The sequence below is a fragment of the Cyprinodon tularosa genome, unplaced genomic scaffold, assembly GCF_016077235.1.
Source record: "Cyprinodon tularosa strain WSP-4 unplaced genomic scaffold, ASM1607723v1 ctg481, whole genome shotgun sequence".
Taxonomy (NCBI): domain Eukaryota; kingdom Metazoa; phylum Chordata; class Actinopteri; order Cyprinodontiformes; family Cyprinodontidae; genus Cyprinodon; species Cyprinodon tularosa.
This window is the reverse complement of record NW_024039209.1, coordinates 194,549-211,436: the sequence shown is the minus strand read 5'-3', so window position 1 is coordinate 211,436 and position 16,888 is coordinate 194,549. Positions and strand designations below refer to the sequence as shown.

At 43.1% G+C, this 16,888-nt stretch overlaps 1 protein-coding gene across 1 annotated transcript in view; it reads left to right on the top strand.

Annotated features, from left to right (window-relative positions):
* Positions 1-16,888, top strand: part of ankfy1 (ankyrin repeat and FYVE domain containing 1) — a 33,240-nt gene that overhangs the window by 2,382 nt on the left and 13,970 nt on the right. The window contains exons 2-14 of the mRNA XM_038302075.1: positions 585-792; positions 871-989; positions 2,435-2,570; positions 2,653-2,776; positions 7,706-7,855; positions 7,933-8,098; positions 9,498-9,702; positions 9,793-9,861; positions 14,325-14,527; positions 14,604-14,701; positions 14,836-15,037; positions 15,141-15,239; positions 15,314-15,467. Coding sequence (XP_038158003.1) covers positions 585-792; positions 871-989; positions 2,435-2,570; positions 2,653-2,776; positions 7,706-7,855; positions 7,933-8,098; positions 9,498-9,702; positions 9,793-9,861; positions 14,325-14,527; positions 14,604-14,701; positions 14,836-15,037; positions 15,141-15,239; positions 15,314-15,467 — 1,933 coding nt within the window. The remainder of the gene's footprint in view (positions 1-584; positions 793-870; positions 990-2,434; positions 2,571-2,652; positions 2,777-7,705; positions 7,856-7,932; positions 8,099-9,497; positions 9,703-9,792; positions 9,862-14,324; positions 14,528-14,603; positions 14,702-14,835; positions 15,038-15,140; positions 15,240-15,313; positions 15,468-16,888) is intronic.

Sequence of the window (16,888 nt, the reverse complement as noted above, 5' to 3'; positions counted from 1 at the left end):
TAGTAAACCTCAAAGGTTTTTGTCAGCCACCTTTTATATGAAAAGAGAAAAACAGAACCATAGATAAAACATAATACTGCACTATTAGCATTTCTGCTATATAAACCATTTGATCGATTTTTTTAAATTTTATTTATTTATTTTTTTTGTTGCTTTCTTCTTCTGCTTGTTTATCAGGCGATCAGCCTTTAGGTGCAATACCTCCACCAGCCAATAAGCAACCACCAGCTTTATCAGGAGTTTTAGATTTTTACTTCTACATTTGTAATCTTAACTATTTAGAGCCGTCACACTTTGCACTGCAGTTAACTTGTAAATTAGCCAAATGTAACTTTTTTAACTTGTATTCTCACAGATAGAAGTACTGTTATACCTCAGTACACTTAAATTATAATTTCCGACACATGTAAATATTCTTACCGCATATTTTTCCCTACATAACAATCAGCTGGAGAGTATAGAAAGCTGTAGAGCTACCTCTTGTTTGTTTTTTTTTAAAGCTTAGTGCTTTACAGTCAAGTTTAATCTATTTTTGGAGATGGATCTTCCTCACCTATTGTCCTGTTGACCTTGTCGTTGGACAGAGGAGGTGGCCAAGCTGCAGAAGCACCTGGCCCTGCTGAGGCAGGAGTATGTTAAGATGCAGCAGAGGCTGGCCGACACGGAGAGGCGCTGCGCCATGCTTGCCGCGCAGACTTCCAGCCCGGCTTCCCCCAGCTCTGCAGACGCCGACACCTTCATCAGCCGCCTGCTGGAATTTGTGGCCAACCTCTATCAGCAGGAACACTACAGGTGAAGGACACACTTGTTTGAACAGATGCCTCTTTGTCATTTTCTCGATAAATCACGACCAATCTGCTGTTCTTGCAGCGACGTGAAGGTGAAAGTGGCGGGGGATCAGTACTGTGCCCATAAGTTTGTGCTGGCTGCTCGCAGTGATACCTGGAGCTTGGCCAACCTGGCATCCACCACTGAACTGGACCTTACTGGTGAGCACCACTGGTTTTTGATCCTTCTCAGAAAGCCGCCTTATCGGTCTGAGAAGAGAGCAGATATCCAGAGAAAAGACAAGATGACTCAGCTCTGAGTTCAGGGTCAGTGCCAGAATATAGGAAACTCTCATGAGATTTGGGCTTAGTTATCAAAAGCTGGAACGAATAAAGTAATCAAAACAAAGTTAAATTGTGCCTGATTATAACATGATAAATGAAAGAAACATACTCTACGCCGTTTTTCCTTTCTCTATTCGACCTCCTCCAGTTTCCTAAACCGAGATGCTTCGCTCTGCTGGAGAGATAATCTGACCTTGCTAAATGTTTCTAATTGCTCACTAAATCTTAACTGACCCCACAGGAACCTGCACTGAACTGTGATTGGTTCAGATCTACATCCCTGACAGATTGACATCATCATAAAAAAACTAATTTTTGCACAAAGAACACGTCCTTGTTTCACACAAGCAGCTGAAGTTTGATCAAGATACATTACTGATTCTGGTGGAAAAACTGTGACTTTCAAAAATTGATTATATCAGAAATGGAAAATTTATGAAATCACGTGGAGTATCTGCACTCCTACATCTATAGTAAAGAAGGCAGCATTTTTAACGCATCCTGTCTTTTAAGCCTCTCTGTAAAAAGTAAATATATATAAAATAAATATTTTGATGGAGATGAGAAATATGCTTCCTGGTATGTTGAAAAACCAATAGTTTACATCCGATCATTTAATGAAATGGCCTTAGTTTTTGGGAATTTATAAGAATTATCCTCTAATTTGTAGTTACTAATCCATTGTTGCTATATTTCATTTGAAAAACTGGATCTTCTTGATGTTCTTTTTCCTGTTTGGTGGGATTGGAATTGCGGATCTTGAACTGAGCGGGGCAAAAAATAACTGGGCTCCGTATTTTGACTGACGAAGAAGGCGTAAGTGGACGGTGAAGTGAGGAGGAGTAGCGGTGGATGTGGAACAGTTCTCATCGATTAACATGACAGACAAGTACTCTGCATGATGTACGTGAGCAGAGTGGGGTGGAGCGCTGATGGAGTATGTGGAATCTGGGGGTTAGAGTTGGTTCACGGAGTTACGATCCTTGGGTTACGACTGTCCAGCTTTCTAAAACAGGGCCTTGATTTAGATCCATCCTATTAATCAGATTCTAAGCCGCTGGCTGGTTTTAATCCCGCTCTACCACGGCAGCTCTGCATTCGGTTATAATCCAGCTCTCTGTTCAGCTCTCTGTGGGTCAATACACTTCTTTGTTAATGAATAACGCAATATTTATCTGGGGATGTGTTTGCTTTGTGTACTGTCAAAGTTTGCCAACAGATATATTTATTTGTCTTTGAGTAAATCACAAAATTTCAATCAAAGGGAGAAGTTTGATCTGGATAATTTTTTACTTTTGTTTATTCTTTTTATCGGTTGTCAGATTGCAAAGCTGAGGTGGCTCTGGCCATGCTGCATTGGGTCTACACAGACCAGCTGGAACTCAGCAGGGATGATGCTTTCCTCGTTGACCTGATGAAGCTAGCCAACCGCTTTCAGCTCCACCTGCTCAGAGAACGGTCAGACAAACTGCTCACACTCTTTTATCCTGACGCACACACACTGCGCTTAAAACTAAACGCCTTCGGTCTGTTGGAACAGGTGTGAAAAAGGTGTGATGTCATCTGTAAATGTGAGGAACTGCATTCGATTCTACCAAACGGCTGAGGAGCTAAACGCCACCACTCTAATGAACTACTGTGGGGAGATCATCGCCAGTCACTGGGTGAGTGTCTCTAGGTTTGGATCAGGGAACCCCAGAAATGTAGCTTATAGTTCTCCAACATTCATCTAAATGTATCAGTGCAGTCTCTCCAGAATACTTTTTTTGGTGTCATTTTGTGTTGTTTATATATATATATATATATATATATATATATATATATATATATATATACCACGAGGAGATGGCAAGAAAGACTGCCACAGCTAAATACCTACAAAGAAGCAACTGGATAGCACAGTAGGTAACACCGACGACTCCGGCACAGGTGACCGGGGTACATCATGCAGTGGACCATGGCAAGGGAAGGTCCTTTGTGCTTAGTGGCCTACCTCAGGCATGATACCGCAAATACAAGAGCCATACCGGCTCGGACGTCGCCCGGGTTAACAAGGTCCGCGTCAGTTGCTAGGGAACCAGGGCAACTTGATGACAAATTGGCTACTGGAACAAGACATAGATGGACTAGAGCAGAAAACTTGGTACTGATGAAATGCTACTATACAAGTGTCCCCAGTGAGAGAGGTTACATGCAGAGACTATGGGAATTATGGCAGCTCCAACAACCATCATCCACACTGACAAAGAAACAACTACTAACTTCTAACATCCGCAAACGGCAGCTCCTATCACAACTAGAAATTGATGAGGTACAACTGACATGCTGCAGTAAGGAGGAGTCAGGAGGAGTAAGGACAACAGGTCAGTAGGGAAATATCATCATCCCAACACACAGAGATTGGGTCCCCAGCCCCAACAACAACAAGCCCACTAAACGTAAGGGCGGCTGACCTACGACGGCTGATCATGACCAAACTGGATCCCCTAGTACGACGTCCAAGACTGCCAAGGCTAAGTGACAGAGTACCCTCTGAAAGCCTTCTAGGAGATGTAAATGCAGCACTACATACTATCGACATCACCTACTGTAGACCTACTAAAAACATAACTGAGACCAACGAGCTGACCTACGCCACAGCTACAGTGATCCTAGAGATGCTTGGCTATAAGATAAACACCACAGGCCACAAAGCCTTCTCCCCCATGGAGGAGAAGGCTGGAAGCCAAGATCAAGGCAACACGAAGACAGGTTAGTCTCAGACCTGCAGAAAGGTGTAGGGAAAAGGTTACCTAAGTACAACAAGCTGTCCATTCCTGAGGCTCTAGAAACTGCCAAACAAAGACTCGCCGCCCTGGCCACCCGCCTAAAGAGATACAAGGGAGAAGCAGAAGCCAGGAGAATAAACCAGGTGTTCTCCACCAACCCATCCAAAGTGTACTCACAGTGGCAGGGTAATTCAAGATCAGATCCACCCAGGGCTGAGACTGAACAGTACTGGAGAAACATATGGGAGAAGAAGGCATCCCACAACACCAATGCTCAGTGGTTAGAAGATCTTAGAACGGCAATCTCCCAGAACAAGAACCAGTAACCATTACAACGGCAGATGTCCAAGAAAGAGCGGCAGGTATGAAGAGCTGGACAGCACCAGGCCCTGACATGATCCAGACCTACTGGCTGAAACACCCTACACACCTACTTCATGCACGCCTCGCAGCACAAATGAACCAACTGCTGATGGATGGGACCCACCCAGAATGGTTAACCCAAGGACGGACAATCCTGATCATGAAGGATACCCAGAAGGGAACAACCCCATCCAACTACCGGCCAATAACTTGCCTATGTACAACATGGAAGCTCCTGTCAGGCATCATAGCGGCTAAGATGAATAGGCACATGGCTCAATACATGCACCCTTCCCAGAAGGGAATAGGCAGTAACACCAGAGGAGCCAAGCACCAGCTACTAGTGGATAGAGCAGTCACTCGAGACTGTAAGACCAGGCAGACAAATCTGTGCACTGCCTGGATTGACTATAAGAAAGCCTATGACTCAATGCCACATACATGGATACTGGAATGCTTGGAAATGTACAAGATCAACAGGACTCTAATAGCCTTCATCAAGAACTCAATGAAGCTGTGGAAAACAAGTCTGGAAGTCAATGCAAAGCCAATAGCACAAGTCACCATCAAGTGCGGCATATACCAGGGTGATGCACTATCCCCGCTGCTGTTCTGCATAGGCCTGAACCCCCTCAGCCAGATCATCACAAAGACTGGCTACGGATACCAATTCCGAAGCGGAACAATCATCAGTCACCTCCTCTACATGGATGACATCAAGCTGTATGCCAGGAGTGAGCGAGACATCGACTCACTGATCCACACTACCAGGATCTACAGCAACGACATTGGGATGTCATTCGGACTGGACAAGTTTGGTCGCATGGTCTCAAAGAGAGGGAAGATGATCAGAACCGAGGGGGTTGAACTACCAGAAGGCCACATTACAGATGTGCAGGACAGCTACAAATACCTTGGGGTGCCACAGGCTAACGGAAACCACGAGGAGATGGCAAGAAAGACTGCCACAGCTAAATACCTACAAAGAGTAAGGCAGGTCCTGAAAAGTCAGCTGAATGGGAAAAACAAGATCCAAGCCATCAACACATATGCCCTACCAGTCATCAGATACCCCGCTGGTATAATAAACTGGCCAAAGGAGGAGATAGAGGCCACTGACATCAAGACAAGAAAGCTCCTCACAATGCATGGAGGGTTCCACCCCAAATCCAGCACCCTGAGACTGTATGCCAAGCGTAGCGAGGGAGGCCGAGGGCTAGTGAGTGTCAAGACCACTGTCCAGGATGAAACAACTAAGACCCAGGAGTACATCAGAAAGATGGCCCCCAAAGACAAATGGCTTGGTGAATACCTCAGGCAGGAGAAAACCGAAAGCGAGGACAAGAAAGAGGAAGGAGAACCATCATGGAGGGACAAGCCACTGCACGGCATATACCACAGACAAATAGAAGAAGTGGCTGATATCAAAAAATCCTACCAGTGGCTGGAGAAGGCTGGACTGAAGGACAGCACAGAGGCACTAATCATGGCAGCACAAGAACAGGCACTCAGTACAAGATCAATAGAGGCCAGGGTCTACCACACCAGGCAGGACCCCCGATGCAGATTGTGCAAAGATGCCTCTGAAACAATACAGCACATAACAGCGGGGTGTAAAATGCAGGCAGGAAGTGCATACATGGAACGCCACAACCAGGTAGCTGTCATAGTGTACAGGAACATCTGCCATGAGTATGGGCTGGAAGTCCCAAGGTCAAAATGGGAGACACCTCCTAAGGTAGTTGAGAATGACCGAGCTAAGATCCTATGGGACTTCAAGATCCAGACTGACAAACAGGTGATGGCTAACCAACCAGACATCGTGTTGATCGACAAACAGCACAAGAAGGCAGTAGTGATAGATGTGGCAATCCCAAGCGACAGCAACATCAAGAAGAAAGAACACGAGAAGCTTGAGAAATACCAAGGGCTGAAAGAGGAGCTAGAAAAGATGTGGAAAGTAAGAGCAGCAGTGGTGCCAGTGGTAATTGGAGCACTGGGGGCTGTGACCCCCAAACTGGGAGAGTGGCTACAGCAGATTCCAGGTAAAACATCAGAGGTCTCTGTCCAGAAGAGCGCAGTCCTAGGAACAGCTAAGATACTGCGCAGAACCCTCAAACTCCCAGGCCTCTGGTAGAGGACCCGAGCTTGAGGATGACACATACCACCCCACGAGGGGTGAGAAAACAGTTTATATATATATATATATATATATATCAATCGATTACATTTTTTTAATCGCATCAATGCCTGAGTTAACTCGCGATTAATCGCATTTTAATCGCAAATTTTTTTTCTGATTGAAAATCATTTAAATACTCTCGATGACATACAAAAAATACATACAGGCTAGGTTTGTGCCAATGTTCTTTTTTTAAAATGAAAACAGGTCACAGACACTGATTTATGCCATAGAAATATATGGCAAGAAGATGGGGAGGCATGTAGCAAAAAATAACAAATATGTAGCCAAAAAAAAGGCCCTGAAAACAGGCTGATGTAAAAGACAGTCTTTACAGTTAATACAGTCTTTTGAACAAAGACAAGCATTTTACCCTACTGCTATAAAATGCAGTACAGTTAACATTAGATGTTAATTAACCAAGATAATAATGAACAATTTTCAATCAATACATCAAAATCAATAGACCGACATCACTAGATGGAGGTAGTCTATGCTCTAGAAAGTTACTTTTCAGCCTCTTAACAAAAATGAGAACACACACACACCCACCCACCCACCCACACACACACATACGATACCGACCTGTGGCGTGCACAGACAGCAATAGTGCCGTAGCAGATTCCATTTCACCTCAGTAATCTGTTTTCTCAGCGTATTTCAGGTTGCTACTAGTTACCAGACACTCAACTTGTTTGTTGGTGATGGGGCTTAAAGAAAAGGCACTAGCGTCACCCAGTGTATGAGCGTCTTTTTCCCTTGAGGAGCTCCGCTCTCGAAGCCTATGAGAAATGCATACACTGGGGGAAAATAGCCCCGCCTTCCCGCAGGCTGCAGCGGGATGTACTTGGAAAATTGTACCATAAAACCACATAGCGTTAATCTCACGTTAAAAAAATTATCGCCGTTAAAATGGCCTCGCGTTAACGCGATAATAACGCGATAATTTTGACAGCACTAATATATATATATATATATATATATATATATATATATATATATATATATATATATATAATTTTTATTTTTCTGAGCCATCGCCCCACCTCAACACAAACACACAGAGCACACAGACCATCATGAAGGTATTGGTAGATTAAAAACAAGCTGATAAAAAGGTTGAGTGATTTTTTTTTAATCCTCAGTTATATTACAGTTTTCTACTGCAGAGATGATCTATTCTCCATTTCAGACTGATCAGGGGAGAAAAAAAAATTATTTTAGAGAAACTTCTTTTTTTTTCGGCCTTCATTTTATGTCTTTATTGCTTCTCTGTTCAGGATGATCTGCGGAAGGAGGACTTCAGTACCATGAGTGCCCAACTTTTGTACAAGATGATCAAATCGAAAACAGAGTACCCTCTCCACAAAGCCATCAAAGTCGAGCGTGAAGACGTGGTCTTTTTGTATCTCATAGAGATGGATTCACAGGTGGGATATCTTCCACCCTTGTCTTCATTGGTTCTGTCGTTGAAGGATGGTTTAACGTCTGCTCTGTCTGCTCTCAGCTACCAAGGAAGCTAAACGAGCTGGACAGTAACGGGGACCTCGCTCTGGACCTGGCGCTTTCCAGGAAGCTGGAAGGCATCGCCACGACTTTGGTCAACAACAAGGCTGATGTGGACATGGTGGATCAGAGCGGCTGGAGCCTCCTACATAAGGCTATCCAGAGAGGTCAGGACGACTCGCAGAAACTACACTATTTCTGGTCTTTAGTAGGGCTGTCAGGCAGTTTTAAAAAATGCATCTAAAAAATTAATTACAAATCCTGTAATTAATCACATATCTGCTAAAGCAGTTGAAGGGAACACTGGTCCTAAGGGGCTGCAGTCCTTTATCTTTCCATGCAGCTCTGCTCCCACACAGCCCATCAAGTTTTGAACGGTGACTACTGAGGTTAGGCTCGAGTCAGTTTACTCAACACGGCTTCCACCATTTTGAAGCAGAAGTGGCGCTGAGATGTGTTTGAAACACACCCGTCATGTGACCACTCCGAGCGAAGCCTCCTTATGTCACACTTTGTGTTGAGCTTGATGGTAAATTCAAACATTAAGTGTTTCAATACTACTGAAGTATTTAAGGAATCGGAAGGGTGACTCACACCGCAGGTTTTCCCATTTAATGTTACTCAAAGACAGGGAAAGAAATGGTAAATATTTAAGTCTAGTTTAAAATTGATTCACAACAGATTAGAGCTGTGACATTTAATGGTGACTAATCGATTATTGAAATATTCTTTAACGAATTTACTAATTTATTAATTGTTAACTGGAGTATAGAGATTCTATAACATGACTGTAGCTGATAGAGTGACCCACTTAGGGCAGTAATTATGCCATGATGGAAAGTGGAAAAGTCTTAGTTTGCCCTGGTTTAATTTAATTAAAAAGTCTCCTTTAATAATAGCTGAACTCTGACATTGGAGAAATTTACCTCTGCATTTAACCCATCCCTTTGGGGAGCAGTGGGCTGCCATTGTGCTGCGCCCGGGGAGCAGTGTGGGGTTTCTCAGAAACCCAGAGTGGGATGTGCGAACCGGGTACCTGCAACCTTCTCAGAGCACAAGCGCACTGCTCTAACCCACTCCCTTTGCTATCTGATTATTAATCGAAAACACAATGGCCAGATTAACCTATAAATAAAGCTTCGATAAAAAGACAATTCTTCTGTTTGTTTTTTTTAACAATAATTACAAATCCCCTTGCTTAGATTGATGCTCCTGTTAGTCCCCTGAGTCGATTATATCAACATTGACCAGTGATACAGGTGGGAAAGAGCGGCATGTCTTCTTCTTCTGGTGTTGGCGGTTGGCAAACAGCTTTAAGTTCCCTATCGCCACCAGTTGCCCGAGCCGTTCAGTGGGTCAAATTTAAAAAGCTTGTGCATTGAATTGGCACTCTGAATTAATTGCAATTATTTTTTATAAGTCATTGATTTTTGTTGGGATTAATTCATCTATTTAACACTTTAAACTGACAGCCCTTGTTTTTTGTTTACCTTAAACAACATTTTTAAATCTTTTCCTGAAGAAGAAAAAACAAAACATAGCTTTGTTTTGTTTTTTTTTAACTAGGGGATGAGTTTGCCTCCATCTTCCTGATTCGCCACTCCGCTCAGGTGAACGCGGCCACAGTGGGGGCCGTGGAAACCCCTCTGCATTTAGTCTGCTCCTTCAGTCCCAAGAAACACAGCGCAGAGACGATGAGCAGCATGGCGCGGATCGCAGAGGCTCTGCTCAAAGCCGGGGCCAACCCCAACATGCAGAACAGCAAAGGCAGGTGGGTCACATGATGCCAGCTTTGTGTTGGTTATTGGATCGTAAATTTAACTGCAGTGCAAAGTGTGACGGTTCTTTTTCCTGCATGAAGGACTCCGCTGCATGAGGCCGTGGCATCGGGAAACGAGGCGGTGTTCAACCAGCTGCTGCAGTGCAAACAGTGAGTTTCTCTGTGGATCACCAGAGGTCCTCATGTTCATCTCTCTACTGCTGACTGAAAAATCAAACCGTTTGAATCATTTGGACACAACACTTCCTGGCAAAAAAAAAAATTATTTTTCCTATTTTAGGACATTTCAACCACTAACTTCAACTCATCGCCACCAAATGAAAAATATTCTTAATAGGTGGAACAAAATGAGTGTTTTCAGAATAAACATTCTATAAAATTTGAGTTTTTATTTTCCATTTACCCCAAACTACAACCCAACACAACCTTTCAGCTTGCAGAAGTCCTAACCCAAAAATATCTGACTTATGTTCAACTTTGCATGTTGATGTTGGCCTTTAAATTAAACCTGCCGGAACAGAAGATCCTGAGATTTTTTTATTTAGCTCTAGAGCGTGATTTTAGTCCTGGACCTTCTTCCTCTTATGATGCTAAGGTGACCAGATTTCTGCAATCTAATCTGGGGACAATTCCAACTCGTAGATGAAAATAAATGCATATCATGACAATTAATATAGGAAACGGGGACAGTGATGCTTTCATCCATTTTTACATATTTATTGATATTCAAACAACAAAAAATCAAGTGTAAAAAACAGCAGAACAACTTATATCTCTACTTAAAATAACTAACTTTCTGAAGATATAAACGTAAGGTCACCAATTGGTTCTAAAACATCTTTAGACAAACCCTAAAGACTTGTTTTGACTTAGAAAACATGCAAATTGATCTGGTTTGGAATTAGATTTTTTTTTTTTTTTATTTAACCTATAGGTATGAACGAGACTTTTAACACAATGATCAGCCCAATTCAAATCAAATGAACTGAATAACACACTCACCATAACACAGGGCAGCTGCAACCGGTTCTGTTTTAAAAGTGGTTTTAAAGCTGCTCCTCATCTATATGCTAACAGCTGCCAATCAGCTAGCTAACAGCTGTTTCTGTGTGCAACATACTAGCATGCTCTTTCTACCTTAATAACAGTCTGCACGCAACATTTCACCCTCATTCATAAAATGGGAAGGTCTGAGACATTTCCTGGGACAGCTTAAGCCGTGGACAGGTGGTCCAAACTCGGACTGTCCCCGGAAATCTGGATGTCTTGTCATTGTAGCTAATGCTATTGATAGCGTGCCACCCTCCTGTCTCCCTTCCACCAGTCAGACTCACCTCCAGGCCGTCACTCGGTGTTGCTACCTCTGTAACTTATCATCTATTTTGTAAGGGAGAAGGAGATGTTTGTACACTAACCATAGGTGCTAATAGCTACATAGCCAATGTTGCTGATGCTACATCCTCCTGAATGGACCCTGAAGGATCGAGATGGAAAAAGGGGTTCAAATGAGCTTTACATTTTTATTCTCTTATAACTAATCAAACATGAATTGGAAGTTGTTTTGAAAATTATAATTTGTTTAATACCAGGTTATGACTTCTTTAAACTTTGGGTTCACAAACTTGCAGCCTGTCACCCCAAAAATAACAGCTGCAGACTTCGCTCTGGTCTGATACCTTTAGTCCGATTTTTAGCTACTTTTTACTCTTTAGTGGAACATATGCCTTCATTCTAGGACTAGTACCTATTTTTGGTTGTCGAGGGCCTATAAGTCCCTATGACAGGCTGGATCAGGTCCACGGGTCCTTGACTTTGACACATATTACCCTTAGTGACCTAGGGAAGCCTTAGCCAAAACGCTAAAACATGAATTGTACATCTTACTCCAAAATTGGATCAAATCTGTCATGTCCCGTTTCTAACGCTTCCTACCTTGTCGTACCATCAGCCTGTTTGGTCCTGTGCTGTAGCAGAATCTATAGCAGACTTTCTACTCTCTCTTCATCTCCATTTCTAATGCATTTTGATACAATCATACAAAATGTTTCAAATGTTCTCCTAGTACTGCTTATAGAGGGCTGTTCTGGTATTTCTGGTATGAACGCCAGCCTTCAGGAACCGCTGTGGCTGATGGTGGTTTCTTTCTGTTTATGCCAAAGCTTGGAATGATGATCCCCAACATAAAGACTAATTCAAAGCTGCCACTTTTCAGGAAGATCTATGTGCTAAACCCCTTTGACTGTAGCTGCTGTCTACTAAACAGTAAAACCTAATCCAGTGTTTGCCTGTTCATGGAAAACACAGATATTCAACACCACAGTTATTAAACAGCAATTATCCCAAGCCAGGTCTGTCTACTTTGAACCTTTTTCCTGTTTTTAAAAACTTGAATATATGTAAAAAATAGTTTAATTTTGGTATACATACAGCCTCAGAGGCCGCCACAATGCGGTGGAGCCCTTCTGCTGGTGTGCTGGTGAAGATTCTCAGTCATCCAGGTCATAGTTATTCCAAAACAAAAATAAACAATCCAATGGACTTTGTTTCCAAGTTTGAAGACATTTCGCTTTCCAATTTAGGAAGCTTTCTCAATTCAAAATGTCAGGAATAGCTTTGCGTTGCTTTATTCAGTAGCCCAACAAAGCCTCGTTTTTGCTTAGACAACATGCAAATTGCAACGTACGGAAGGATCCATCTGAATGGGGGTCATTTAGACTTAGACAGATTTATTTTGTCATTTTGTGTATACAAAAAAAACTGTCATTTAAAACAGCTCTAGACAGTTTCATTGTTTAAAGTGCAGCCTTGAACAAGTTGAAAAAGTTTGGTTTCTTTGTTAGCCTGCAATGCCCCATACCCGTCTCTGAAAGGGGGGTCGTTAGAGGGAATTATTGGCCTGGCTAAATGGGTGAGGTCTTCTTTTCCCCTGTGAGGGCGTTGGGGTTGCGATGATGGCGAGAACTCAGTTGCTGCATTGTTGGCGGTTTGCTCAGGGCCGCAGTCCTGCTGGAAAAGTGTAGCAGATTCTGCCTCCAATTCTGACCAGCGTCCCCTAACCCCACTAAAGACGGGTACCATGGGTTCAGATTATGTGTTCAGGGTGTTTTCAAGGTTAAGGAGGTAAAGCGGAGACAAAAGTTACCCTCAATGTTTGTTTGTACAGAGGTTAAAAACATTCTAATCTTAAAGCCCACTGAAATGTACATTTTTACTCGGTCCAAGATGTATAATTTCCTAGCTGACATACTAGGTGGTCAAAAGGCGTCTATAACTTCTCGAAGTGTGTCATAGTCAGACGCACTTCGAGAGCCTTTTTGTTTTTCATGTGCTGTTGAGTTTATTCAGAAACTTCTGTTCTTTACTAGTGTCTTGTCTACAATGGCAGAAGCAGTAAAGAGAGTGGCTTTGCTTTATTTTCTGTAATGAGTTGTGGACAAAGGGAGGTTTAAAATGAAAACATCATTAATACATGCAGTCAGTTCATCAGGATAATAATCCTAAATATCCTGTAGCCATAGACCCCCTTAGTAATTCAGCCATGGCTCCCTGAAGCCAAACAGGCTTTGAAGGTTTTCCCACCACTGTCATTAGCGGCTGGAAGTGAATATAAGCATTTTCGGGTGGTTAAAAAGTGCAAAAATCATAATATATAATAATATTTAGATATATTATTCAGGTATTTATAAACCGTTTCAGTTTGGTAACAAAATACTTTGGAGTGATCAGAACATCCTCACTTTTCTTTCTACATGATAAAAACATCCTCCAGGCTTTTTACGAAAGCTAGTGAAATGTAACACCTTAAAAGGAGAAGTCCGGTCAGCAGGGAATAATCAATAGATCATCTATACCTAAAACTGATAGGTTCGCTGTGATTAATCAGTAAAGAAAATAATTTCGTATAGCGCGTTGTGACAAACGCCAGATACAGCACTGGGACTTGATCAACAGCCAATACCGCACCGTGACGTTACAAACCGGTAGGTGACAGTAGTGTTCTTTGACAGTCATCGATGTCTGCAGTAAAGCACATTCAAATTAAAATTACACTTAATTATAACACATAATGTTATATATAAAGTACTTTCAAAAGTTTGAATTCTGAATATGACCGGACTTCTTCTCCTTTAAATATATTCTTGTTTATTTATGCTGACAGCTAAACAGGAACAGAGATCACGGCTTGGATGCACTGACAGTCTTGCTGCGAGCTCCCAGACCAGCTTCTCTGATTTAATTTTTTCCAATTTGAATGTCTGACGCTTTAGACTGTTTGATGTCCATCAATGCTTGGAAGCTCAAAATTCTTCCAATGAGTCGTCAGACATCCGAAACGCTCCGCAGGACGTCTCCGTGCCCCATGATGCGTGTCCACCATAGAATTTGCATGGTAACTGTCTGCCTCTTTGGTGTGAACGCAGCTTTATGCTTGGAACACGCCGCATGCAACAGCCTCCTACTTCAGTTCTGGGACCTGTTTGTTGCAAGAAAGTCATAAGCTTTGGAACGCTGCTGCTTTACACTTGTCACAAAATGCGAAGGATTACAGAGGGATGTGAATACTTTTCCGATTCTTCCAGGTTTTCTGACTTATTTTATCCCCATCTTGACAGACTTGACCTGGAACTGAAAGACCACGAGGGCAGCACAGCTCTGTGGCTGGGTCTGCAGCACATCACCATGTCCTCAGACCTCTCTGTGAACCCATTCGAAGACGACGCCCCGGTCTTAAACGGGACCTCATTCAATGAGAACGGCTTCGCAGCTCAGCTCATCAAGAGAGGAAGTAATCCTGACGCGCCCGACGCTGCCACAGGTATCGATCAGTCGTTTTATTTTCCAGCAAGATGTGGTCAGAAGGTTCTCAGTCTCACGTGTTGCCTTCCTTACAGGAAACTGTCTTATGCAAAGAGCAGCTCGCGCCGGCAATGAGGCTGCGGCTCTTTTCTTAGCAACCCATGGGGCAAAGGTCAACCACATCAATAAATGGGTACGTGCTGTCGGATCCGTCTTCCTTATGGGTTCAGTCATTAGAAAATGGTTCTTGGTATTCGGACTGATTATTGACTGATTCTCGTACGTTCAGCTGGATGAAAGGTGCTGATTCTGTGTGCCTTCCTACAGGGAGAGAGCCCGCTTCACACGGCATGTCGCTCGGGCCTGGCAGGCCTGACTGCCGAGCTGCTCCAGCAAGGTGCCAACCCTAACCTGCAGACCCAGAAGGCTCTGCCTGAGGACGGCCAGGGCGTGGCTCTGCAGACGCCACTCCACATGGCCATCGCCCACAACCACCCAGACGTCGTCTCCGTCATTTTGGAACAAAAAGGTAGGCCAAGCTTTATTTGACAGCTGGGATAAATAGTTTCTGCTCTAATGATTTGAACATCCTGATATCTAACCTGTCCTAAATGACTTGTTCTGGTTTGCAGCTAATGCACTTCACGCAACCAACAACCTCCAGATCATTCCAGACTTCAGTCTAAAAGACTCCATGGACCAGACGGTTCTGGGTCTGGCTCTCTGGACGGGTACTTCATATCCATTTAACAGCAGGATTTGTTCTGTGGTTTGTTTTCTGACTGATTCAATCGCACCCTGCCAGGTATGCACACTATTGCGGCCCAGCTGCTGGGTTCTGGGGCCTCGATCAACGACACTATGTCCAACGGACAAACTCTGCTCCACATGGCCATCCAAAGACAGGACAGCAAGAGCGCCCTCTTTCTCCTGGAACATCAGGCAGACATCAATGTCAGGTAAGATCTACCAAGTTAATCCCTCCTGTCAATAAGGCATGTTTAAAAACTGTTTCTGGTTCTGAAGATAAAGACACAGACAAAGCTTTTACCCGGATGCCTGGGCATTTTATGTGGTACCATGAATATATGATAGTTTACCTTAAATTAGAATTTTAATCGGGCACAGCTTTGACAGCCCACCTGCAGCTCTTCAGGTTCTCTCCACAACCTCCCCCAATCACGTTAGACCGACACGTGAGACAGAAGCTAGTCCTGCAGTTAAATCTCAAAGCATTTCAGATGCCTCGCTGAAAAATTAGGAAGGTGGACTTTATAGTGAATTATATTTTTAAGATGTATTAATTGCTTTATTTAAAAATATACTGTAACTAAGAAAAGCACCAGAAAGCTTAATATGATGCTTGGTAGTTTTTATTCTTTCTCATAGTTTTGTGCACAGACCCCTTAAAGGGAATGAGTCTAGGGCCGTTTCTCAATATGTGTCCTTGTGCGTTCTCATGTGCTTGTGAAACATTGGCCTCTGTCCTAGTAGTGTTCCATTTCACAAGAACAGCAGACCGAGAACGGACAAAATCCCCGGATGTTGTTCTCGCCCCTTTCTATTTACCCAGCATGCATCAGAGCAGACTTGTCCGTTCTTGAGATTGACAGCTGTCCCAGCATGCACTGCAGCAGCAGCTGCTTCCAGGGAAGCGCTCACAGAGCTCAGAGTATTAAGTTAAAGGTTTTCTTTTCTGTAGCTGTTGTTCTTTATAAATATGTTTTAAGATCATTTGAGGCTCATTATACTTTTAAGTGTTACTATATGGTCCATTTACCGATTAAAGTGCGTAATTTGAAAAAAATGTCCAAAGTTGAAAGGACCGCGGCAGCTAGCCGACCTCTGAGGCTAACCTCAGCCAGGGCTAACATTAGCCTGTCTGCAGCAGCCCTCTCTCTGCATCGACGTATGTGAAGAACCGCTGGCTATGATGGTGATTTCTTTTTGTTTAGTTTTATTTGGCAAAATGTTCATTTAATTTGTGTTTATCTGACTTTAATTATTATTCCGCCACTAGATGAGAAAAGTAAGATTTATTATTATCTAGATGCTATTAATAACATGAGGGGAAATGCAGCTCCAGACGCGCAGTGTGTGGTGATGCCATCAGTACGTTTCTGTTCCAATTGATCCATATTTATGCTGCGTGCTCCCGGTCTCCCAGTCTATACTTTCCTGTGTTCTTCTCAAGAACATACTTGGGAAGGACATGAGTGCTTAACTTGTGAATTGAGAAACGGCCTAAGTGTCGGACTTTCCTGAAATCGATCTGAATACCTCCATGTTAAAAGATGTCGTCGACCGCAAGCTGTGATCCGGCTCAGCTTAGGTGTCTTGTCTGCATTCATACGATTCATCCAGCAGCAACTTTTCTACT